Source organism: Gobius niger, assembly GCF_951799975.1.
Source record: "Gobius niger genome assembly, chromosome: 17".
Lineage (NCBI taxonomy): Eukaryota > Metazoa > Chordata > Actinopteri > Gobiiformes > Gobiidae > Gobius > Gobius niger.
In genome coordinates, this window is record NC_136868.1 from 14935098 (window position 1) to 14959914 (window position 24817).

Genomic DNA, 24817 nt, shown 5'->3' on the forward strand with positions numbered 1-24817 from the left:
AATAGAGGAGGCACTATTGTACTCTTACAGTTAAAGTTAATACTGACTTGTGAAATAGCTGCCAAATTGCCATTACTCACAGCAAAAATGAATATGTTTGAGCAGGAGATGTGCAGCACTCAGCGTCCTCTCCGTGACTCCATCATGAGGGAATGAGGCCTACGCAGGGAGGCAGACAAACACAGGGCTATACGCATGTTCGTGTATTAGAAATAGGGCTCTTTCAAGGGTAGGGCTTATCAGTGCTATTATTATGTCTCTCCCAAACTCGCTCTATGTGCGCCTGCACACTGTGTGCTTCCTCAGGGCAAGATCAGACATGACTCCAGAAAGAGAGAGGTGTCTCGAAGACAGCTCACTCTGTTTCCTTCAGAGTTAGAATTAGAAAGTAGAAAAAAGATGCTTGTGACTGAACACGTTTTTGTTACATTTCTGCTTTGACCTAATTTCACCACCACAAATACCTCACGTTATTCATCAAGTAGTGCTGCCGGTCTGACAATAGTGGATAGCAGATAGAATCATGAACTGTTTAGTACAGATTTTAATACGGGGATTTCCTGAAGAATAGTCGACATTGGAAGACAATTTGCAAGATGCTGTAATTTCTGCACATTGCATATAAAAAATATGTTGTTCCCTGTTGATTTTTGATGCAACAATGTGTTTCATCATTACAAAATATCAAATTGTAGGTCAAATAATTCATAGCGGACAAGTCTTTATCTGGATAAATCAGGAAAGGCATGTTTACCAAATCATACTGAATACATCTTGACACACAATCGAAGTATGTCGAAAAGGAAAATGATTTGTTTTTGCCGTCTGCAAAAGAGAATGGGCACAAGACGTGCTCAAAGATTCCCTCCCTTATTCCTCTTTACTAGGTCACATTTAATACAACATTTAACCCTACACATTTAATTCACATAGTCTATCAACTCGGAAACATAAGTTACAATGCCCATGTGTTTGTCAGTCTATTGATAATACAGTATTTTCTATGATGAAGTTAAATATGGGTCACTGGGGAAGTGCTTACGATATTCTGAAGCAATCTGGGTTAATTTTCTTGTATCTGGTCCAGATTTCATTTCGAATAAAACCGCAAAAAAAAAAGATTTAACAAAACTCCACAGCGGAGAGAAAACTGTTAAACCATTCGCACCCAGAACATCACATCAAATTAAAAACATGCCAGACTGAAAAGATAAGATCTGGATTCTTTGCTGGGGGTCAGTGCTCTGCGTTACATCAGAGTGTGGTTTTCTCCTGTTTTACGTCAAGGCCTCAAATGCAACGTGACAGAGCGAAGGCTGCGCTGACGTTGACTCTGGCGGGTGCTCTCATACGGGGCACGTACTAATCGAGTTGTTAAGCCGAGCGGAACAGAGGGAGCAGGGAGCAGCGCGTGTCCCCCGGCGGGGCCCCCTCCCAAAAAGAAAAAAAAAAAAAAACCTTCATCTACTGTTCCTGAGACGGGCTCCTGCCAAAGAGAGATAAGGCTTGGATTCTAACTGCTGTGATAGTAATCTGCAGCCTTCCACAGTCACCGCGAGAAGGCACAATTACTGAGGCTGAGCCCATATGAAATCACTGCACTATAGTCATCCAATCAGAAAAACGTATTAAAAAAAGAAAAAAAAGGACAAAATCAGTATGAACTTTTTAGTATTCCTAAACAATTACATTTCAAGGAATACTAAAAGGTTGATAAAAGTAATTCTTAAAATAAAGCCCAACAAATACAAACTAATGCTTCTTTCATATCTCTAAGTCATATAAAGAATCATCCAATGTGCGAGGAGAGAGTCACTTTTTATTTCGTAGGAGTTGTGCCACTTTACTTTAATATAATAGTATTCAAGTACAAGCGATAAAACAACTAAGATGTCAAAGTAAAGCGACTTGAGCAAAAGTTCACCTCGCCACACCAAAAATACAAATGTGTGGAGTCTGCGTGACTTCCCAAAATGGTGTACCTCCAGTTTTCTTTCACCAAAAGCCACGTGAACTGGTTTTGCCCCATATCAGGCTCAAAATAGTCAATTGAAAAAGGTGTAAGAAGAAACAAAGATGATGTAAATGTAAATGTAAATGATATGACATTTGAACTGATATGACAGGAGATAATAAATGTCCTGTTATTTCACAATATGAGAAGTGAGACAAATCTGTTCCTGATATCAGGCGCAATAACGTCCATCGTAATCAACACCACACAAGGAAATACTCTGTGCAACAGTGTTGTCTTTATCTTATACAAACATTAGAAGCGCATCATTTCCACAGAAAGAGTCACTCCCTGCTAACAAACAGTCACGCTTGCCTAATAAAGATAACATTGCTTGAAAAAACAATAAGGGGACAGTTTCAATTCATTTCGGCCTCGTGATAAATCAAGAAGACATATTGTAAATAGCTTTTGTCTTTGTGTCGGTTTGTGTGAAACAGTGAAAGTATCATGTTCCGTCTTTCCAGGTATCTCGACGCAAAGCTGAATCCGCCACAATCAAAAAGCAACGTATAAAAGTTGCTAGCCACATCCTGTTAAAACAAAGTACATGGGCAGACGGCTCCAGGGCTTCCCCCTCCCACACACTGCAGCTCCAGCTCTGGCCGGGACACAGATGGTCCTGCATGGAATATAGGGTAACTCCAGGCAGGGATCTGATAGGTTTATGTTTGTTATAATTATGGAAGCACCGATCCGAGACTGGAAAAAATACGATATCAGGAACCGATACGCCGCTTTAAAACACAACTTTCACCAACTAAACCTAAGTGAATACGGACGTGCTGTATATCATTTTGAAGTGAAGAATCTGGAGAATTGCTGAGTTAGTTTTAACCTCTGCAAACATATTATTGATTGCAGCGGTTAGCAACAGCATGCTAAATGTAGCGGGAGCATGCTAATGCTAACGCCAACTAATCAAGGCTGGGTCAGAAACTATGATAGAAATACATAGAGTACCCTATAGAGTTCGGGAAATTCCACAGTTACCATGGAGATCCGCCATCTTTGCAGATGTTAGCATACATTTCCATAGACTAACATTAGCTAAAAACAGTATAAAAAGAGAAAAAAAGCCATGGAACAACTCCATTAACTACTGAGTTACTGCTGGTAAATTACATCTAACTCACTGTGGTGTCCAAGTGTTTTAATGTGAACAATAACTCTGGTATTTTAACTTTTAAAATCTCCATTAGTTTACAATTGCTGCTAATCCCATAATGCTTAGCGATATGACATCACATTCCCGAACTCTATAGGTGCTTTAAATATGCTGCTGCAGTGGCCAAGTGTTAGTATTTTAGTTTATGAAACGCTGTTAAAGAATGGCTGACACAAGATATTTGTAATGCTAAGTTGTAATGATCAGATCATGTGAGCTGTTAATGTAAAATAACCTGTCCCAAGGATAGTGTCAAAAATCCAGTGATCCTTGTTATATATTTTTCCATTAGTTTATTCATAGATGTAATTCATCTGTAACATTATGACAAGAGTACTTTACTGATCTCACAATGAAAATAAAAGGACCATTCACTTATTCACTCACAGCAGCCACTTTTAAGAAAGTCTCTTGGCATCGTTAAATATATCGGCAGTATCGGTATTGGAAACAAAAAAGCTGAATCGGTGCAGCTCTAGTTATAATTATTATGGCATTGGTGACACTAACATGTTTGCATTTTTAACTTAATTGTACAGATTTGACCCGTCTTTCAGCAGGTGGCGGGAGTCGGGACCCAGCTCCAGATCTTGAGCCGAGGTTTTGGTCAAGAGAACCTAACTGGAGAAAAGCCTGCTGTGCATATGCTTTGGGTTGTTGTGGCGGATAACTGATTACCCAATGGAGTTAAAACCCACCCAGACATGAGGCCCCACTTGATCGTCCACAGAAAATACCACATGACCTTTGTTTGCTATTTAATCTATGTTGCACATTCAGTTCCATATAATTCACAGGGCTTTACCTTTTTCTTTAATCTTTCCTCCAGGTTTTTCTGCCAAACTTAAGCGTAAAAGCGATGCACACATAGCCAGGGCCTATCTCCCATAATCCTCCCTGGTGGACTCTGTTTGACCTATATTCTCACACATTTCATTCTCCAGGACTTCCTTGAACACTTCATATTAGCTGCCCCATTTAAACAGCAAATAGAATTGGCACAACACAGCTTCCATTTTGCTTCTGTGCGTCTTATAGCGCACACTTATCTCTTGGACTAGGAATTAAGAATGCAGCTCCGAGCGCTTGCTTTCCCTGACCGTCCCGACAGATTTAGTTGGGACGCTTTCTGCCAACATTTGATCAAATTACCGCTAAAAATGGCCGTCATTTATGCTTTTATTTTTGGTTATACTCTCGAATGTCAAATGCACTTTTTAATGCGCCTGAGCTTGACAGAAGAACTCGAATGAATACATTGTTTATTTTACAAACAGCGGCCAGAGAAAACCAACTAACCTGTAGCTCTTCAACAACAGCTTTCATGTCTTCAGTAGCGTGTGGCAACAAAAAGTAACTGTGCTTCTTCATACTAAATACTAAATTACATTGTGCGTCATTCCTTTAACTCCTACATTGATCTCTCAGCACTCACCTTGCTATGATGGAAACATTAAACACCATTAATAACCCACACGGGCAAAAGTAACCGGCAAGAGTTAAGAATCAAAGTGAGAACTTGCACATGAAGGCTTCCAAAGTACCCAAAAAATATAAAAGCAGTGCCCACACAACTCTAATTTATAGCATATTTCATATTTTCTTTTAACTTCAGTCAGTAGTGAGAAAATTGCTGACTAATATACCCAGGTCACAATTTCCCGCACACCACAGTAAAGACTAAAATAGATACTTCAGTAATTCCGAATAAATGTCTGGTTATATTTATTACTTTCAGAGGAATTGCGCTGTTAAGAGGGGGGGTTGCACAATACGGCACCAAACAAGTGTTCACTGAGGTCTCCCATCTCCCATTTACACATTTTTTTCTAAAACAACAATGTATGCAACTTAAAAATGTGCAAAAGTTCAGATGTAGCCATGCTTTTCAATTGCAACATTCAAGACAGTCATAGGATATTGCACTTTTTTCTCATATTGTGCCGTCTTGCTGTTACTTATGGCGGTAAATGTATGTAATTCTGATAAATTATGATAAAGAAGCAATCTCCGAAAAATCAACCAGCATAAAATTCTGGCATTTCTGGCTTGTTCTTGGTATCTGCAGGTGCGCCAGTCTCAGAAAAAAAGCGCACATTTTACCCAAAAGAGTTCATTGTCTTTCACGTAACACGCCTGTAAAACTTCCAACGCACATTATGAAATAAGACAAAACATGGCGCCGGGGAATGACCCTGGTCGCCCGAGACGAGCCTATCTCGGCGGAGACCTCGCTGTGGCAAACCGTGTGGAGCGACCTGCTGACAGCCCGACCTTCATGTGGTGCCAGGGCAGACAGCGCAGACTGAGCCAGGAAAAGGATCGCAGCTTACAAGCCTCCAGGAATTTTCCAAAGTTTTTTTTTTTTTTTTTTTTCTCTTTCGGGAATATAAAGGGATGCCGTGTCACTGTGAGGAGAGAGAAGAGTGAAGCCTCAAGATCGCAGCGAGGTTAACTTATGAGCTGATATGGGGTTTGGGGATGAGAGGAAGACCTTTTGATGGACAAGAGCAAGCCTTAAACGCTTTCTATCACACATATGTTTTTTTTTCTTTTGAAGCACTGAGCAAAAATCACTTGTGGAAATATCTAGTTTTACACTGCCACTTTGAACAAGAATATAGCACCTTTCAGCTTCTTCTTTTTCTTAGATCTTTGCCCAGAAGTACCCGCAGTTTACTTTTCCAAATGCTGACCATAATGCGCATTTAAGCCAGTTTAAATCAGGTTTTGCTTGTTTATTAGCAACACATTTTTTCAATTACATTTGCACATAAAAGTTTTCTTCTCGATCAGAAAAAATGCCCGTGCATACTTGATATTAGAGGTCACATAAGGTAACGCCGGGAGAGGGTCTGGAGTGAGACTTTTCCCAAAGGTTGTCCACAAACTAGAAGCCGCTGAAGCCGGAGCCACAAAGTCAGAGTGTGTTGACGCAACTTTATGTGCTGGTCATGCACCGCATAAGCAGACATTTCAACAGACCACTTGCAACAGAAGTGCTGACATAGCTTCCGACTGAAAAAAAAAAAAAAAAAAAAGGCAATATGGAAAAACAAAGAAGCAATCTATTGTTTTTATGCTTTTCCTCAATATCATGTTTTTCGTTGCCTACAGCTGAAACTGATACTGATCTATAGTAAATGTAAAAGTCTTATTCAAACCACAATCTGTAAAAACAGGACATTCTCTTATCTTTGTGCAACCTCAAACAACCTTTCAGTTTTCTGTTCCCCGAGGCAGACACACCTGCAACGTAACAAAATAAATGCTGTCAAACGCTCTGAGCAGGGACAGTTTTCTTACCCACAACAAAAATACACTGCAGAAAGAAAACATTCTAAGTCCTAAATGAAAAATACAATAAATTAGTTCAGTTATTCCACTAACCTGGACATCTTTACATAATGCAACATAAATTTGTGTGCGTCTTTTGTACAACATACAAACGTTAAAAGATTAAATTGCGCACTGTCACGTAAATATTGTGCCATCTCGCGTCATGACTTTGAGACTGTGGACTGTGGGAACAAGATATGCCAAACGGTCTAAACTGAAAGTCAAGCCGGTTTTGCCTCGTTCGATTCTGGACTAAACATAAACAAATGAGGTCATCGAGTTGTTGCGTTTCCAATTCATAAGTCTGGCTTTGAGAATAAAGGAGCGGCTCCAGCGTCGACCAAGTGGCGCTAAAAAGACTTGACCTGTTGCTGTACATTTTTTTTCTTTTATTCAAACTTGTACTGACTTTATGGGATGTCTGCTGCAAGGTTAAAACTGCAAATACGTATTTTGATGCAGTCAAATCATGGAGTCTCCTTGATGCAGTAAAACCAAAATTTGTTGTTAACATTTTTGGCAAAAAGGTTCTTCTTATATTGCACTTTCTCCCCCCAGTCATTTGCGTTGTTTATCCACTTCCCGTAAGCTGCATGGCAAAGTCACACTTTAATGCAATACCAGGAAACAATGTGTGTAGACCACCATGACGCTGCCAAGCCATAAAACCATCTGAGGGCTTTACTGAGACGTCTCACTGCAATCTCAACAGTTCAGGCCTGAAGTGGTATTGTTCCTGGGTATTGTGTTGGCTTTTTTGAAAGAAAAAAACCTGACTCAGCGGTTTTACAGTATAGCGCTATAAAAACAATAAGAAATGAGATTAAAGAGCGACCGAGCAAAGAAGTCAATACACAGCTGTTGTGATTGGATAAATGATAAAAAACAAAACAAAAGTGGTTCTGTGTAAAGCTGTCCATGAGGTGAGTGCCGTTCAGCGTGACAAGATATCATGCTGCTGCACTTACTGGAAGCCAGCAGTGAGGTGGACCATCATTTGTCATAGTTCCTGGTCGGGAATGAGAGAGGAGTTGCTGGGTGACTAACAGGCACGCTCGCCTGAACACATCCACGTATCCACAGAACAAGACCAAAGCCATTTCTTTGTGTTTCTAACAACAGCCTTTTATGACAGATGAATAGTGCAAGAGGAAGACACTTCATGTTATGGTAAGGAAGTTAATCCAGTCAAGGAAGTTCAGATTAATCACTCATTCACTTACTGAACTACAAGGTAAACACGAGCAATGCAAGCGTAATACGTGTGAAAGCTTGTGAAAAGAGTTGACCGGCTGAGCGTACCCGTCATCGGAATCGACTAAGTCTCGAGAACGATGCGGACAATCTTCAGCTCAATAACTCGGCCCAGGTGACTACTTTTTGAAAAACTTTGCTAACACTCCTTGCTGTAGCTACCCGTCTGCTCAAACAAGACGTGAAAACGGGGCGCTCTGTGGCTGTACCTTTGGCAGCGGGCGTCCCAGTTGTGCGTACAGTTTAGTCCAGAACTGCATGAGAGACATGGGTCCAGTGCTGCGCTCGTCCCACCTCACACCTTGTCCATGTGATGCTCGCTACAGCTGTGGCCCGACCCTCTGTCCCGGGCTTTCTCCTGTCAAACATCTGCCTCTCTCTCTTCTCTCACCACTGGGCCATGGTCGTCTGCTGCTGCTGCATCGCTTCCTGCTTCACCAGGCCACTCAGGTGTTTGCATAGAGCCCTGTCATAGTAATTGTAGTAGACCAGTCCCCTCTGTGTACTCAAGGTGCTGTGTGAGCGGTGAGAGAGGAGCGGGGAGGAGGAGGAGGAGGGGCGAAGAGGGTAGGAGAGGGAGGGAGGAGGGGAGGAGCTTTCAGGAAATGATGCTTTTGTTGGTAAGTGACTAGAGTTACTGGCAGTCGGGCCCATTTTACTGTACATGGTGTAACTCAACCGCATTTGTAGTGTAAACAGTATTGCGCCGAGGAGCTGGCCGGGCCTCACACCCCGCTAAATTCTAATGGCCGTAATTTAATGATTATTATATTTAGAGACTGACTTTAAGCCTGGCTCCCTGCCTGACTTCATGGGATGCGAGGGGTCCGTGTCTCTGTCCGTGGCCGGGTTCATTTCACAGGCACACTCTTCTGCTGATGACAGGAGATGAATAGACCGGTCGATCTGCCGGAGGTGTTAGCGGTAAACAGAAGGCTAACAATTAAGCTAATGAGTCAAGTGAAGACAGTTTGCAAATGAGTTAATATATATCTAATATTTCTCATTAATAAGTCATGTTGCAACACGTGCACAGCTTTTGAAAAAGGAGAGCGCTTCAGCAACAGCAGCAAATGACATTATTTTTTAGTGTTACTGGAATGAAAGGCCCAATTTATAAGAAGAATATTCTGGGAAACAATGGGAGGTTTCGGCAACAGCACTGAAGCTGATAAGGAGCAGAGTTAGGACATTTTTTTTTTCCTCCCCAATCTGATTTTTCAAACCACAATCATAAATGAGGATGTATTTTAACCCACAGAAAGAAATAATGCGATCTGTCTCCATCCACAGCCGTCTATAGGGTGCCCATGTGCAGAGCTTACTGTAAGATGTGACGGCGCTGGGGCTAAGGATGGGGGGGGGGGTTGGGACGGTAAAGGTAGCATCGTGAGGAGACAAGAGGCTGGAGACGGAGTGGCGCCTGCCTGTTGGTGGTGTCATCCCGTCCGAGTGGGAATCCTCTGAATTAAGTGTGCGGCTGTGAGAGTGCCGCGATATAGCAGAGGGTCAGTGGGGAGGGGACATGAATCATTGATGAGCTTCTTGAGAACATACTAACACATTTACCTCATTGCAGCGCAGTTTACAGCACGAATGAGCTACGACGAACGCGGCCGCTTTGAGACCCGTCATTTAAAGACACTAATGGGAGATTTAGGCGCACATTATGTATGTATTCAGATTTGCATGTATTATGTATGTGAAACTCCAATAGGATATTCTCATTTGAATCATTGAACCTTTGAATAAACAATAAGGATATAGGACTGCATTCATATTTTTAGGCTATTGCTCTTGAAAAGTTACAAAAAAAAACTTTTCTACACTTACAGTGGGGAAAAAAAGTATTTGGTCAGTTTCACATAGACATTCTATTCTATTACATTCTTTTTTTTCCCCACTGTACCTTTGTATGGACAGAATCTGATCGGGGAAACCAAGAGAAAATGCTTAAAAAATATCAGAACATTTTGCACACTTTTTTTTTTTTTTTACATAAAAAATTGGTCTGGACTTCTGTTTGTCACATACAGTATGTTTAATCACAAGACAGCTTGAAGAGGATCGCAAAGGGACACAATTATTGTCTAGTTGAAGCGTGTCAATAACTTAAAAAAGAGGGGGGAAATGCCTTTACTTCACTGGCACTTCCTGCTGCGTATAAGGCTGAAGAAACATGGATAATAAGTAATGCCCTTTTTTTCTTGGAGAGCCTGACACAAAGATTAAGTTATCCATGTTATGCTAACTGATTAATTTGTCTTTTGTTTTTATCCATAATGAGATGTAGTTTAAAAAAAAAAAAAAAAAAAAAATCACTGAAGCACAAAGGTTGACCCCACTTTAGCAGATGCTCCCAAACACCTTCATGTCTTTGGTAAATTTGTGAGTTTGCCGTTCTTCAATGAATTAAAAACATGCTTTAAAGTGTAGTTGAGGGATGTTTCAATAATAATAAAATAAAAAATAAAATCTTCTTGCTCTGGGAAATGTTCTTTCCCAGAGCAAAATGAAAACTGAAAACCTTTAGATTGTATCTGAGAAGGAAATAAACTGTGTCCACAGGCCAATTACTCTCACACTCCAAAGAGACACAACCAGACAGACCAGATTATTAATATGCCAGGAATACACAACGCTCGTTATTATAAAATTATTTCCAGTATCCAGGACAATGCTGATGCCGGAAAATAAAACAAAAACAAATGATATTTTTTTCCATGCAGGTGCTTTCCAATTCATAAACCGCATGACAGGCAATGGATTGTGATAAGGAAACGATGCTATTATTTCTACAGTTGCACTATGTAAATGAGGTGGGTGACCCGAAGAAAGTAAGAGTCCCAGTGTGTGTGTGTGTGTGTGTGTGTGTGTGTGTGTGTGTGTGTGTGTGTGTGTGTGTGTGTGTGTGTGTGTGTGTGTGTGTGTGTGTGTGTGCGTGTGTGTGCGTGTACGTGCGTGTGCGTGTGTGTGTGTGTGTGTGTGTGTGTTGAGCCAGAGGGGTGCTGTGCTCATGCTCTGAGGTTAGCCAAAGTGGTTACTGAATGACTTTAGGTTTTTACTCTTCCAGTAAGCTGTGTTTTCACTGATCTGTAAAAACAATTGCCTCTTTTAAAATCCGCAAATGACACGATGAAAACTTGAGAACAGAGCGCAAGTTGCAAGTTTGGAGACGAACACGCCGCTGTACAGCTGTACGCTGTACGCTGTGGTGAGCAACGGCAAGTGACATTCTGGTGAACTTTTTAATCTAATCTGAACATCGCTTTTACTTGGAATGGGTCAGACTCTGTTGAAAACGATTTCTTCTTATGTTCTAAATCTATTTATTAAATTCTTCAAAAGGCAATTCTGACCAAGTAATTTTCCAAATCACCTTCATATTGTGTGATTCTTATTAAGAACAAATAAAAAATACACTAAATATGCTACTGCTCAATAGGAAATGGCCTTACAGTGACTCAAACTGTAACAGAAAGTCTCTGGTCTTTCTAATGTATATTATGCAAGTTTGTGTGGAAAAGCATTACTCAGCCTTCACACCAGTTCACTTTTGTTTCATTTGTTCACATTACTCATAACTGTAAAGAGACTATTGCACCGAATTGTTAAATTTACAATATAATATGAAAAGGTACAAATAAATGTATTGGTTATATTCAGACTTGGAATCACTGCTGCTTGGAACAACAAGATTCAGGCATTGATTAGTCTAACGAAGCAATTACTTAATTTTGTAAAGAATTCATTAATAGATGTCAAAATGTTCATTAAAACAGGATTTTTCAAAACTCAATTTTAACAAGAAAACTTTTTTTTAACATCAAAAACAGTAGATATACACATTATTTTGATCTGATTTCTGATCTGTCTGAGCTATAAAACCTCTTTTCTCAACATGTGGCATGTTGGAGTTTATGTCTATGAGTATAGTCCATGAAAAAGATAATTTGATCACTAAAGGAGATGACAATAAATTCAGAAGGCCTTTCTGTGAGGAGTTTGCATGTTCCCCCTGTGTCTTGGTGGGTTTTGTCAAGATGCATCAATTTCCTTAGCAACCCAAAAACAAGCACCTAGATTAATTCTCTTCTTCTTCTTCTGTAGACCATGAATCTTGCTCAAGATCTGAAGATGAGTCTCCGGGCATTGCAAGCTCACTGCTCCTGGGAAGTTCAGCGGCTTTGAAGGGTCAAATGCAGATGACAAAATACACTATGGGGACAATAAAGCAGACCCTATCCTTCAACACTTGGAGGAGCTGAATAAAACTGATCCTTGTTAAAGGAACAGGCCACCGTTTTAACATACTGAGATATGTTCTTACCTGAGCTTACAGGAGTTGATGCGTACCTGTCTGGCCTTGGTGTGTGTGCTCAGTCACGCAAAATAACCAAAGATGTTGTTAGCATTTGGCCTCTCCCAGTATATTCCTATAGCTCCATGGGCACACACAAACACCAGGCAGGTACGTATCCACTCATCTAAGCTCAGGTAAGAACATATCTCAGTATGGAGAAACTGTGGCCTGTTCCTTTAAGTACTGTTTTAGCCTCTTAACCCCTGCCTTAACTGTGTGCATTTTCTCCAATTCAGTTTTACCCAAATCTAAAAGCTTCTTGACAGGAGCTGACAGCCTTAAGGCCAGTGTAATTGAATCATTTGAAAGCTAAGACCTACAAAATTGTTCTAAACTGATCTTTTTCCTTGCGTTGTTGTCGTCGCTTTTGTCAGTCTTTTTTATGTAATTTTTGCCACTTTTTTGCTGCTCCTTTTGTGCTTTTTGTGGCTTTTTTTTTATTGCGTTTTCTTTACATTTTTGCCACTTTTAAGTTGTGCTCTTGTCAAATTTTAGACACTTTTATTGCTATTTTGACACTTTGTTCAAGAAGCTTTTAGATTTGTGCTTTGTTCAGGTGGGGGTTAAGAGGTTAATCATGGTTTATATCTTGTTTCAATTTGGTATCGTCCTGTTATGGAACATTTTCAGATCTAGCTTAGTCCTGTTGATTAATGGAGACGATGGTAATTTGTGTCAACACTTGAGAACCACTGGACTAAAAGTATTTCCTAAGTTTCTCAGTTGTGGTTGTGTTAAAAGTCAAAATGGCTCCCTGGAACAAAGCCTTAAAACCAAATCAAAGAATAAAGCCCATTACTAATAACCACAGCTATTCATTACATCCAGATTATTATTAGACCGTTGATATTTCCAAAGGGATGGCACGGTCACTGGGGACATCATCAACGCCAATGCAAACAATCATCAGACTTACTTTCATCTACCCGAGGGATAGACTTCCTGTCCACCAAGCTCAGGTCTGGACAAACAAACTATGCAACCGTAAAGGGTCCGAGTTTGCGAAAGAAAAAACAGCTGATCACCTGACCAGTGTCCAAACTATGACGTAATCTCTCGGACGTTTCAGCAAGACTGCGCGACATGTGAAAAAGGAGGGTGTGAGGTAGTGGGTGAGTCACGATGCCCCCATGACTGACATTCTCCCTGCATGCTTCACGCGGTGCAGGGGAGTGGAGTGTCCCAAACTATGAGGAACAGCTGAGAAAGCAGGAACGCTGACTCTCACATCCAAATCTAAACGTGTCCACATCTCCGAAAATACACAGAAGGGAAAAAAAAGAAAAGAAAGGAATAGTGGTAGACAAATTGTTTTAAGGAAATGAAACAAATTCACACTGAAGAAAATTACGAGTAAAAGTCAAATGAAGCCCTTTGAGACCATTTTCCAATTCAGTATGGTTAAATGTATATAAATAATATATTAAACACTCAAAAGGGTTAGTATAAGTAAGTAAAATCATTCCTAATTTGATCTATGAATATTATAAGACACAATCAGTGAGCAGGCAACAATTAAACTTCAATAGAGTTCATCAAACACATGGAAAAGCCCTAACCGCGTCTGTACAAAGGCCACATCGGGCAGTACAGGCTTACATTTGCAAAGGGTTTATGTAAACAAAAGAAGAGTGAAGTCGACGTATTAGGAAGAGAAAAAAAGGGAAATCCCAAATGAATCACAATCTCCATGACGATGCATGGATCACATGGCAAGGACGACGGCTGTAGACCACATTAGAATATCGCTTAAAATACCAGCCAGTATATTTCCATTAGACCAAATGGTACACACCTGAAAGGCAAACAGGAAGTAAAGGTGCAGTGTGTGACCACGTTGTCTGCCTGCTTCCTTTATCTGGTGCCAATCTGTCTATGACATTTAAATACAAGCAAAAGAGAGAAAGCACAACCACACTGCTGCTCTGTTATATACTCCCTTTAACTCAAATAGAAAATGAAACACGATCTACCACGTTAGTATCATTATCTGTGAATATTCATAGAGCCCCATATCATGATGATCCATGATGCTATCAGGACAGCATCAATGAATAAGGCATGTGTCAAGATGCTTTCAGTATGAAAAATGCAGAAGGCACCAACAGCGTACAGAACATGCTGTCTTTAGTGTAAAAGGGCACAATAAGTGGTACATAAGTATAAATCATAAATGTATACTTCAACTTGGAGCCTACATCAATGCTTAACATGGAAATCTTTATAAACACAGACTACTAACAGCAGTAAAATACAAAACTAGCTTAAAGCACCACTAAGTAACTCATGCCCCTAGAGGCCATAAGCGCAACTGCAGGTGTCGTAGCAAGTTTAAAATTGTTTACGTATTAATTGTCCTTGAGAGTAAATACTACGCTGACAGAAAAGGCGAAGGGAGAGAGGGATTTTGTTACACAATGGAGATCATTTTCTTCACTTAAACTTGGCTGTAAATACTGTTTAAGTGTTGCTAGCCCACAGTTAGCTTTGCCCGTTAGCCTGTTAGCTTCTTCTTCGTGATTCTATTAGTGTGTAATGGTTGCTCCGGTCCATCCCATTAACACTTGTATTACCCCTTAAAGCAGTGCTAAATAACTCTTGCCCCAGAGGCCATAAGCACAACTGCAGGTGTCGTAGCATGTTGCAATTTTTGAACTTAATTGTCCGTGAGAGTAAATACTACGCTGCCAGAAAAGGTGAAGGGGGAGAGGGATTTTGTATATCCAATTACACAATGGAAATAATTTTTTTCACTCAAATTTGGCTGTAATTACTGTTTAAGTGGCGCTAGCCCTCAGTTAGCTTTGCCTGTTTGCCTGCTAGCTTCTTCTTCGTGATTTTATTAGTGCTTATTGGTTGCTCCGGTCTATCCCATTAACACTTGTATTACCCTTTAAAGATATAACAGGGTCTACAATTTTGCTCCCAAAATGATAAGAACTATTTATTTCATCCCTGTTGAAAAACACCAGCGCTCATGAAAAATAATCACTTTTCCATGCTTTTTCTCACACACAACTCATCACGAGAATGAAGTCATGCTGCATTATAGTTTTGGTCTGTCTGTAAAAGCGTATACATCTCTTTCCAGACCCATAATCAAAACGACTAAAATATAATTTATTTGGGACAATCACATGATTTGCATTTGAAGCTGATTAAACATGCATTATTCATTAAGAATCCTTGGAAAGGCATAATCGAGCTTTTTCCAGAAATGGTTGTTCCGCACCGCCAGCTTCACACCACATTCACGGCGTTGGCCTCGCGTTGAACCAGAAACCAGCAGGGCCTTCCTCAGCACTGGAGTCAGCCCACACTGATGCCAACAGTCCGTGACCGGCCTCCTAAAAACTCATCATTTCGGCTTATTGTGTTTAATACTGGAACATAATAGCGCTCATCAGCTCGGCCTAAATGGACCTAAGATTAGAAAGTCGCTGGTGTGTGTCATTGCAACTGCCTGTAGTCATAAAGCATTTGAGTGCAACATTAAACATGCAAATACTCGAACAGCAGGCTACGCACAACATTATTATACGCATATTGTAGAGGAAAAAGAAGAAATACTTGTGAATTTGTCATGTCAGATCAAGGCACAGGGTTAAATGATTTTTGTTTTACTAAGCACATGTCGGGACACGCCTTGGACAGGTAGAACTACAGCGGTCTAGACTTTAATCCCGCTTCTTTAAGTGCCATAACTCCGGTCTAAAGGCACATGAAAGCAGTGGGAGAGAGAAAGAGAAAGAAAGGAGCAACATCAGACACGTGCACTGACCTGGTTGAAGTCTCCGTTCCGGGCGAGGGCCATGTTGGAGAAGTCCACATCCGAGAAGCTTGAGTACATGTCCAAGTGCACATCCGGAATAGGAGTAGTGCTGCTGTTCAAGTGATATTGCCTGAAGGGAGAACAGAGAGAGCTTTAGACAGCTAACCAACACGCATAGACTTGGCTCGATGGACATCATTTCACCATTATCAGAAGGATGTTTTAAAGCTGTTCTAAAAGATAAAAATGATCCGGACGCCCTCAAATATGTCAACATTTTACCGAATCGTTCCTTCGAGGAATTTCTTTTCCAAACCACAACCAGGATTCACAAACAAACAAGAAGCTGAACAAGTTTTTCAGTTTTTGTAAACAGGTTAGATTTGATGAAAGTTTTTGAAAGCTCAAGCTCTGTCTAAATGCCATAAGTCGCTCATGTGACGCTTGGGGCAACAAATGATTAAGAAATACACAACAGCAGGTCTGTAAAATCCCAACTAAAAATACCTAACTTCCTACCTTCTCTGATCTTCAGTGCTCCAGCTTTCCGTCAGACACAGCATTATCCTCTAAACTCCTGTGTGTCCCTGTGTTTCAATTTCTTGTCAAGTCCAAGAGTGTGAGAGACGTGCACTCAAAGTGAAAGTAAAAGTGCGTATGCTGTAACCACCACAGTGCCGCCCGCGTCTCCCTCGGCCAATCACACGCTACAGCCCCGGCTCAGAGGGATTGAGCTCGACCCAAGCCTTTCAATGGGATTTGGCAGCGTGTGTTCTTCAACATGGGCCAAAGATCAGCAAGGATGATGGATTCGAGTTCAAACTCCAGCAGTGAGATGACAGAGGCGTGAGCAAGAATATAGAGGGCATATTATTAAAGCTCAGAATTGCACAAAGAAGCATCCACTCCACTAGTTTAGGTGCAAAGCTAAACTATGGGACAATAAAACAATAAACCAAACGAAAACAAACCAAGATATAGTCCAGTAAGTCGCCAACATGATATTCAATGACAAAGAAACTAAATGAATTAAGCAGTTTTAATGCTATGTTTAACTAAATATGCAGTTTGTGTTCAACTTGTTCTTAACTCTTCATTGCACAAAGACAATTTGCATCTATAGGCCCAAGTGTTGTCACGACACTAAAAAACTCGATTTCGATACTGAAACACACACATTGATTCTCGATACCAATTACTGTATGATACCAACTTTTAAATATATATACTATTTGCTGTAAGAATCTCTTGTCTCTTTCCATCTGTGCTGTATTACCTACATTACAGAACACTCAACAATAAATCAGTTTATTCAGAGTTACCATGTTCTTGAGAAATCATTGTAATAAAAAAATATCTAACTTGTTCTAATTCACTGTTTTGCATTTTCAGCTGTGATATTCACAGTCAAACGCTTATACTGTACTTGGCGATTTAACATACAATACAACCATCATGTTAAACACTGTCAGTCACAGTCACTGCTGTCACATCTAGGAGCAGAATGTAGAAAAATTCAAAGGAAAATGTACAAACTGGGCTTTAAAATTCCTCTAAATATATCCATGAGTCAAGTACAGATATGAAACATGTAACTAGAGTTGACATTGGTATAATTTAATTTTTAGCAGGAAAAAAAACGCTTAATAGCCAATGCTAACTGATACATGTAAACCAATGGACGCTGCTAAGCTAACGTTAGTCACAATCGCAAATTGTAGTTTCGCCTGCTCCTTTCGTCCTGGTACAGCACCAGTAATCATATCCTACACTTCGACAATGGATGCATTTAGTTTTACAATCTTATACAGGTTTTAAAAGAGTACTTTTAAGCTCTCGTGTAAGTTTTGATCGTAGCACACAGGTTCCTTCCTGTGCTCTGGGAGCGAGCAGGAGGGGAGGAGAAAGGATCAATACAGCTCAAATGAATATCTAACTTCGATACCACTTTTAATATCAATTTGGTATCGAGGAATCGATTTTTTTGACAACCCCAATAGGACCTAAATGTGAATTGACACATGTGTGTTGTTTCGCCAAGACAATCAACTGGGGCCAACAGGACTAAACCAACATCTGATCTACCGTAAATTCCAGATTATTGAACGCACCTGAAAATAAGCCGCAACATTTATAAAGGTTTTTTTTTCTACATACAGAGGCTGCACTGGTCTATAAGCCGCAGTTGTCCACACTGTTGAAAGCGTATTAAAGCTTTCAACAGTGTGGACGCTCTGGTGTGCAGTAAACACAGCAGACAGATGACGGGGAACTAAGACAGAGTGACACATCACACAATATTCAGTTAAATCAGGCGCACCATTGTATGCAAGCTGCAAGGTTCAAAGGGTTCATAGTCCGGAAATTACGATAAGTACACTTGTATAATGACAATAAAAAGTTCTTCTTCTTTTCCTTCTACAAGCCTTAACACAATAAGTCGATCATAACTTTAACAGTTTTCTTGCCATCAGGCTTTTTCAATCAGAAGCACAGCCAGGTATTAAGGAAGGTATTAAAAAGCATTACATTTTTCAAAGTCTCTTTAATGTTAGTGATAAATCATCATCGTAAATCATAAGTGTCACACTCTTTGAATCAGTTTGAGAGGAAAACATATCCTGGTGGAAATCCCCGACTTTGGCTGTCGTCACCAATGACACGGCGGTGATATTATTGGAATAAGCAGAGCCTTGCCAAGCCATATCAGCCCCTTCCAACAACATCACAGAGTGGGTTTTGAGCTCCACGCCAAAGACTGTTGTTTACAATCAGAATCCAGGAAAAAGCATCTTTATAAACATTTCACATGCTGGCTATTTTACAGTCTGTCAAATCACTATTAATGAGTCGACTCATTTCTTTGTGGTTGCATCAGTGACAATGGGGGAGTGGGTTTTAACAGACAGCCATCTCCACATAATCAAAGAGGACCTTCGATTACAAATACTATATTAAAGCAGCAGGAGATTAAAAAAAACATCTCTGTCAGCATTTCCTTTGAGTATTTTCTGTTTTACTTTATACACAATTTCTGCACTTTCATTTTAGGGTCAAGTCAAGACAAATAAAATAAAAACAGCACTGGCAAAAACAGTTGTTGTGGGATGTGGGATATGGTGGGACATTTCTCAAGTAACGTGTTACTGCAGTTTGCACACGGCGTCAACCCACCTCCGAATTCTTAGGAAGTGATCAGGCAAAAAATGACGACACTTAGCTGCCCTGAATCCACGCAAGGACTGAGGCATGTTCAACCCATGGCACAAAGATAAGAATGGACTTATTTCTGATGTTCATTCATTACTCTCTCATTGAATTCAGACACAAGATAGTTCCATATAAGGCAGAAAGATGAAAAATGATATGAGGTAATATAGTAAACACATAACACATGATACATTTTCTTTGTACTGTATTTGTATTTTTAAACTATGTCCTCTTTTCGCTTAAATGTTTCTTGCAGTTCTGTGAATTTTGAATCGAATTACTTCATACACACATTTGTCTGAGGCAGCACTTGAGCAGCGCTGTTGGGTCGAGTAGATTTGCAGAAAGCACTGGCCCTTCACACTGCTGTCATATGATCTATTTACTCCTTTGCTTGTTCTTTACAACCACATGAGCAGACAACTGAAGGCTGGACTTAAATCAATTACATTTCAACTGTAAAAAGTCAGCCCACTGCCAGCAATTGTGCAGAAAAGTAGGCACTGGGAACTTTGAAAGGAAAAAGCAGATTACTGTGAGAGCTCTTTTGCCAAGTGGCTGTTCTTTCCTCAGAAATTATTAAGTTGAAGTCTATTCATCCAGAGAATTGTGGGTTTGGTCACACCTTTTTTTTTTCTTTTTCTTTTTTTAAGTCGCACGCAGATAAACATCTCGAAAGCGTGTGATGTCATGAAATTCCACATTTCTTGCGAACCTGAAAACCACATAGGCCGTTCTCTCACACGACACTCACTCGTAGTAACAACAAGAGAAAAGACGTGTTTCAGTCTCTCGCTCTCAACCAAGAGCAATCAGGGCGGGTCTGACGCACGGGGGATACTTTTTAGCAAGAACTAGGCAAATAAACAGGATACACTTGTGCAACAATTATGTGAGGACTGAGGTGCTGCAAAGGAAGTTCAAAGGTCACCAAATTCATTTACTCCAAAAAGCACTTAGACTGGCACATCTGCATATCATTACAGTACAAAAACATTATCCAAACACCGAGTTTGGAAGCGGCTCTAAACATGGGAAATAGCAAAATGTTCGTATGGGAATGCAGCAGGATTATACTGTGAGCGCCACAGCCTCCAGAAAAATGTAACAATCTCCTCTAGAAGTGGTTGCCAAATTCATCCTTATCGAATCAAAATTGTAATTTTGAAGGACTAAGTAACTTGTTTACCTTAATAAATCCTTTTCGTTGTCCCTCTGGGGGTAATACAAGTGTTAATGGGACGATTGGGGGGTCTTTCATCTCCCCCTGGTGTCTCTGGCCAGAAAACCACACTTACAACTTTCCCTGCTTCGACCCGGAGACCCAATACACACTAATGGAATCACGAAGAAGAAGCTAACAGGCTAACGGGCAAAGCTAACTGCAAGCTAGCGCCACTTAAACAGTATTTACAGCTAAGTTTGAATGAAAAAAAAAAAGATCTCCATTGTGTAATTGGATGTACAATATCCCTCTCTTCTATTGTCTTTTTTTGTCAGCGTAGTATTTACTCTCACGGACAATTAATGAGTAAAAAAACGTAACATGCAGTGGCACTTCTGGCCTCTAGGGTCATGACCTACTGAGTTCTTCTTTACTAGCTGAGACCCGGCCTTCGGCCGGGCCTCACTAGTCTCCACATTTGATATTCTGAGATTATGAGTGATGACAAAGAAATGTCCAACTCGTCACACAGTTCAGCTGTAGACCAGTGGTTCCCAACCCATTCCAAAAACTATGGCCACTACAAATGTGTAAAATAATGAATGCCAAAAAAAATGTCAAACAAACTGCAATTGGAGTGTTTGATGCACCCGTGCTCCTTTCTTATAAACTACAACGACAATATTTTCGCTAAACTCAGGGAATAGAATTCAAGAGACAGTGTGATAATTATGGATAAATATTAGGGGTTCAGCTCTAACGGTTTGGGTCACGGTGCAGGACCCGTTGTTTGGTGCATCACGATAGTGTACAATCCAAAAAATAATGAGTAGGTCTTGAAATGAAATAGCCTAATGATCGTTGTTAGACAGTATTTATAACCTTACAATAAAATTGGCAATGCTTTCCAAGCTGCTTTAGAATAAAATGTACCTCTGGGCTCACAATACGTGAAAGCAAAATAGAAAACAAATGGTCCAGCAGCAAAGGAAAAAAAAAGATAAAAAGAAAAAAAACTACGCAGTGCAGGCCATGCGCTCGTTAAGTTGTAGTGTCATTTTCGCTTTGACTCACACGGAGGATAAATCAGTCGGAGCAGCGCGTGTGATTAGAGGCTCGTGTTTGAGCAGGTTTTGGGCATGCACGCACACGCACACACATACGCACACGCACACACACGCACACATGGCCCTGTTTGGATGCGCGCGCACACATACATACAGACACACACGCACACACACATCGCCCTGTTTGTACGCGCGCACACGCACGGCAGTCAGATCTCGTGCACTCGCGTTTGTGTGACAGCGGGTTGTCCTGGGACAGCAGCACCGCGGTCCATATGGACCCGTGGCCAATGCCCGCGGCCGGTGGGACTCGTCACGTGGGGGCGGCCGCGGATGTCCACGCACACACTCAGTACGGTCGCCAGGCTTCCTGGTGTTCCCAAACGGTCTCCCATCCCAGTCCTAACCAGGCCTTTCCTGCTTAGCATCGGAGGAACGGTCTCCCATCCCAGTTCTAACCAGGCACTTTCCTGCTTAGCTTCAAAGTCGGTATGGGAAATAAACATGGCGGCGCCCAGGCGGCGGCCATTGAGATAGCGTTTTCTATAATAGATTAGTTGTGGTTATGAGATCTCTGCTGTTATTATTTAGCTCATATGTCATCAGAAAACAACATAATGATCTTTCTCGGTTTCTGTTGTGAAATGCATGATTCCTGAATTAAGCCCCCGTAGTGATTCATTCTAAACTATTGGCTTTAAACCTGTAGGCAGCGTACTGTATTAGGAAAATTCCTACTCTTGTGTAATGCTGACAAAATCAGCATTTGTCATTTAAAGGTGGGGTCTTAAATAGAGACTGCATGATGTTAAGGATAATCCCCTTGCCGTCGAGGCGGGCGCCGGGCCACCCACCACAGGAAACAAATAAGCTCAATAAAAACAAATTCCCTCCTGCAGTTAAAGCTGTCGGTGATGTCTTCAGTAAATTGTTAGATATTTAGCAGAGTTGTTAGATAGTGAATTGGCATATTAAAATCACATACTGAAGAAAATGTTGTTGACAGCACCTGAGCCCTATCTCAGATCAGATGTTGTACCTCCGAGTGTGATGGTGTGAACTGAAACTCTTGTGGTTGTGGTCGCATTGGAACATTTCATAATCCTCAATGTGACCACCAGCGCTTAAGGCGGCAGGATTCGAGTTCACACTTTTTGTGATGGAAAAAAAAAAAAGGTAGACACTTACAACCTGAAGCTTCTGATCAAATGTACAATACTCAAAGAACAGGAAAGGTTTTTTGTAATGTTTTGGCTCAACTTACTGGTTTCCAGGTTGCATAGGGCAGTGTATGCTGTATCCATTGGACTGAGAGTAGGGTCCCCAAGAGCCAGAGGAGCCGTAGAATGAACTCTGAAACACACACGCAATGAAAAAGTTAATACCATGTAACTTTGTAGATTTTGTAGATTGAATTAAGTTTGGATGACGAGGACTGCACATAACAAAGCAGATGAAAACAACAATTCCAGGCACTCAGTGTTTCATTGTGTAATAATTCTAAGGAAGCAGAATGATGAGATGCAGGTGACATTTTTAGCAATGTGGAAAAAAAGAACCTGAACCCCATTATATGACAATATGTAGCAGCAAAATGTGATGCAAAGTGAAAAACTGTTGTACTGAAAAACCAAGAAACAGATTAGACAGGAGCGCTGCTGGATTATGAAAAAATTAATACAAATCTGGATTATTTCAGGGTGCATCACACGCGACTCAAGAGCGCTCACTAGTTTTAAGCACAGGGGCCGTTTCAGGTGGTATGTTCACAAACAAACAAAGGTTGTTGTTGTTTTTCAGACTAAAAACAAGAAGGCTGCGTTTAGCCTTATTTGTAAAGCACTGGGCAACCTTTTGGATTATACTGTTGCCTGAGCAGCTAGACACACAATAATTTTTGCAGTGGGTAATCAAAGAATGGATTTGCATGAGGACCTAGCCTACATCTCATATCCGGCTGCCTTTTGTCAACATCTCGATGGAGACGAGCTGGAGGCGTCCCGCTCCCAGTAAAGCTACAGTCAGGTCTTGGAGAGGTGAGACACGTATTTGTTATAAAATAAATCATTGTATTCTATTTTATTCTACTAATTGAGTGCAATGCTATTATATTGTACAAAGAAAACCAATGAAACATTCAGTTGATTGCACAGCCCTATTGGACAGTGATGTAAACAGTGGCTCACCTCCATGTTGGTCGCGGCCCCGGAGAACAGGCTGCTGTCCAGCTGAGGGCCCTCTGGATGCAGGTAGTTCTCCGCGTCCATGGCCAGCGCTGAGGGCAGGGTCGGCATCAGACCGCTGCTTCAGACATGACTCCAGGCTCAATCGCGCTACACTCCACCCGCCACACCGCACACTGGCTCTGTCGCTTCAAGTACTTTCAACAGCGGAGGATCCTATCCATGACCTTGAGGAGACACAGAGAAGACGTCAGATTATCCCAACAATGCTCATCGATGTAACAAAAACACGACTTTTATCAAATGATGCAAGAGGGAAAACAATCTACCAGAACTCAATGAGAAAAAACTATTCAGATTAGCGGGGCCTCTATTTACTGAAAGTCGCCGTGTCCTCTGATGGTTTGACATTCGCATCAAAAACGTATTAAAAGCACAGCAGGGGATCTGCACGGGCGTCGGGCAGCGGTGAGAGCTGCAGAGAAATGGGTCCATGCAAGAAGAGATGGCAGCTAAAAATAAAAACGTAAAACCACATTTCTATGACGATGGGACACTGCAAAACGCATCATGCCTTTATGATGGAACGCACTTTTTTCCAACTTGATCCGATGCCAAAACTTGCGCTCAGGATGATTAGCTGCCGACGCTGATACTGGTTCAATACTGATAAAATGTAGCACAGTGGCACATTGCTATGTTACGGCGGCTGCAAAGCATTAGAAAAGTTGCAAATGATTTTTCACACAAACTCACATGGACTCAATAAAGCGAGTTAATCTATTATCATCAGTGCTTTTAAACTAGTGTGTCAAATTGACCAACCATGACGGTATTTTGCATATGAAAGTAGACATACAGTGTGTCACATAAATGACACTAAACTCACATGACTCAAGCTTAACAAGCTCCTGGCTGCACTCAAATGTTACACACACACACACAGCAGAGGGGCTTTAGTAGCGACTTGTTAATTTGACAAACACCCTCATGGTGTTAACACTGACCAAGATGATGATGTGTATGTGTGTGTACAACTGCGGCTACTGCAGGCACTTGAGTAGGTGGACAACAATCTCGATCTATGGGTCTCCGCGAAGAAATAAAAAAATATGATATTGCAGGGATTCATAACGAGAAACAGTTTGGCCCTGATATGATAACCAAAGACACTAGTAGTAAATAAGTGTTTTAAAGGGGCTAGATGCAAGTTAGCCATTTTATGCTCAATACTGCCACCTCAGGTCATACGTGTAACTGCAGCTTCTATATTAAGCTTGTG

General features: G+C 40.9%; 1 protein-coding gene across 4 annotated transcripts in view; it reads right to left on the reverse strand.

Moving 5' to 3' along the window:
* sbno2b (strawberry notch homolog 2b) overlaps nucleotides 1–24817 on the reverse strand; it is a 58562-nt gene that overhangs the window by 20932 nt on the left and 12813 nt on the right. For 2 of the 4 annotated variants that reach the window (XM_079574660.1, XM_079574659.1), the window contains exons 2-4: nucleotides 23539–23762; nucleotides 22617–22705; nucleotides 15920–16040 (exon numbers count right to left, since the gene is read on the reverse strand). In XM_079574660.1, coding sequence (XP_079430786.1) covers nucleotides 15920–16040; nucleotides 22617–22705; nucleotides 23539–23646 — 318 coding nt within the window. In that variant the 5' untranslated portion in view covers nucleotides 23647–23762. Of the gene's footprint in view, nucleotides 1–7984; nucleotides 8192–15919; nucleotides 16041–16429; nucleotides 16536–22616; nucleotides 22706–23538; nucleotides 23763–24817 lie in introns of those variants that run through there. The other 2 variants (XM_079574661.1, XM_079574662.1) reach the window with 2 other exon arrangements.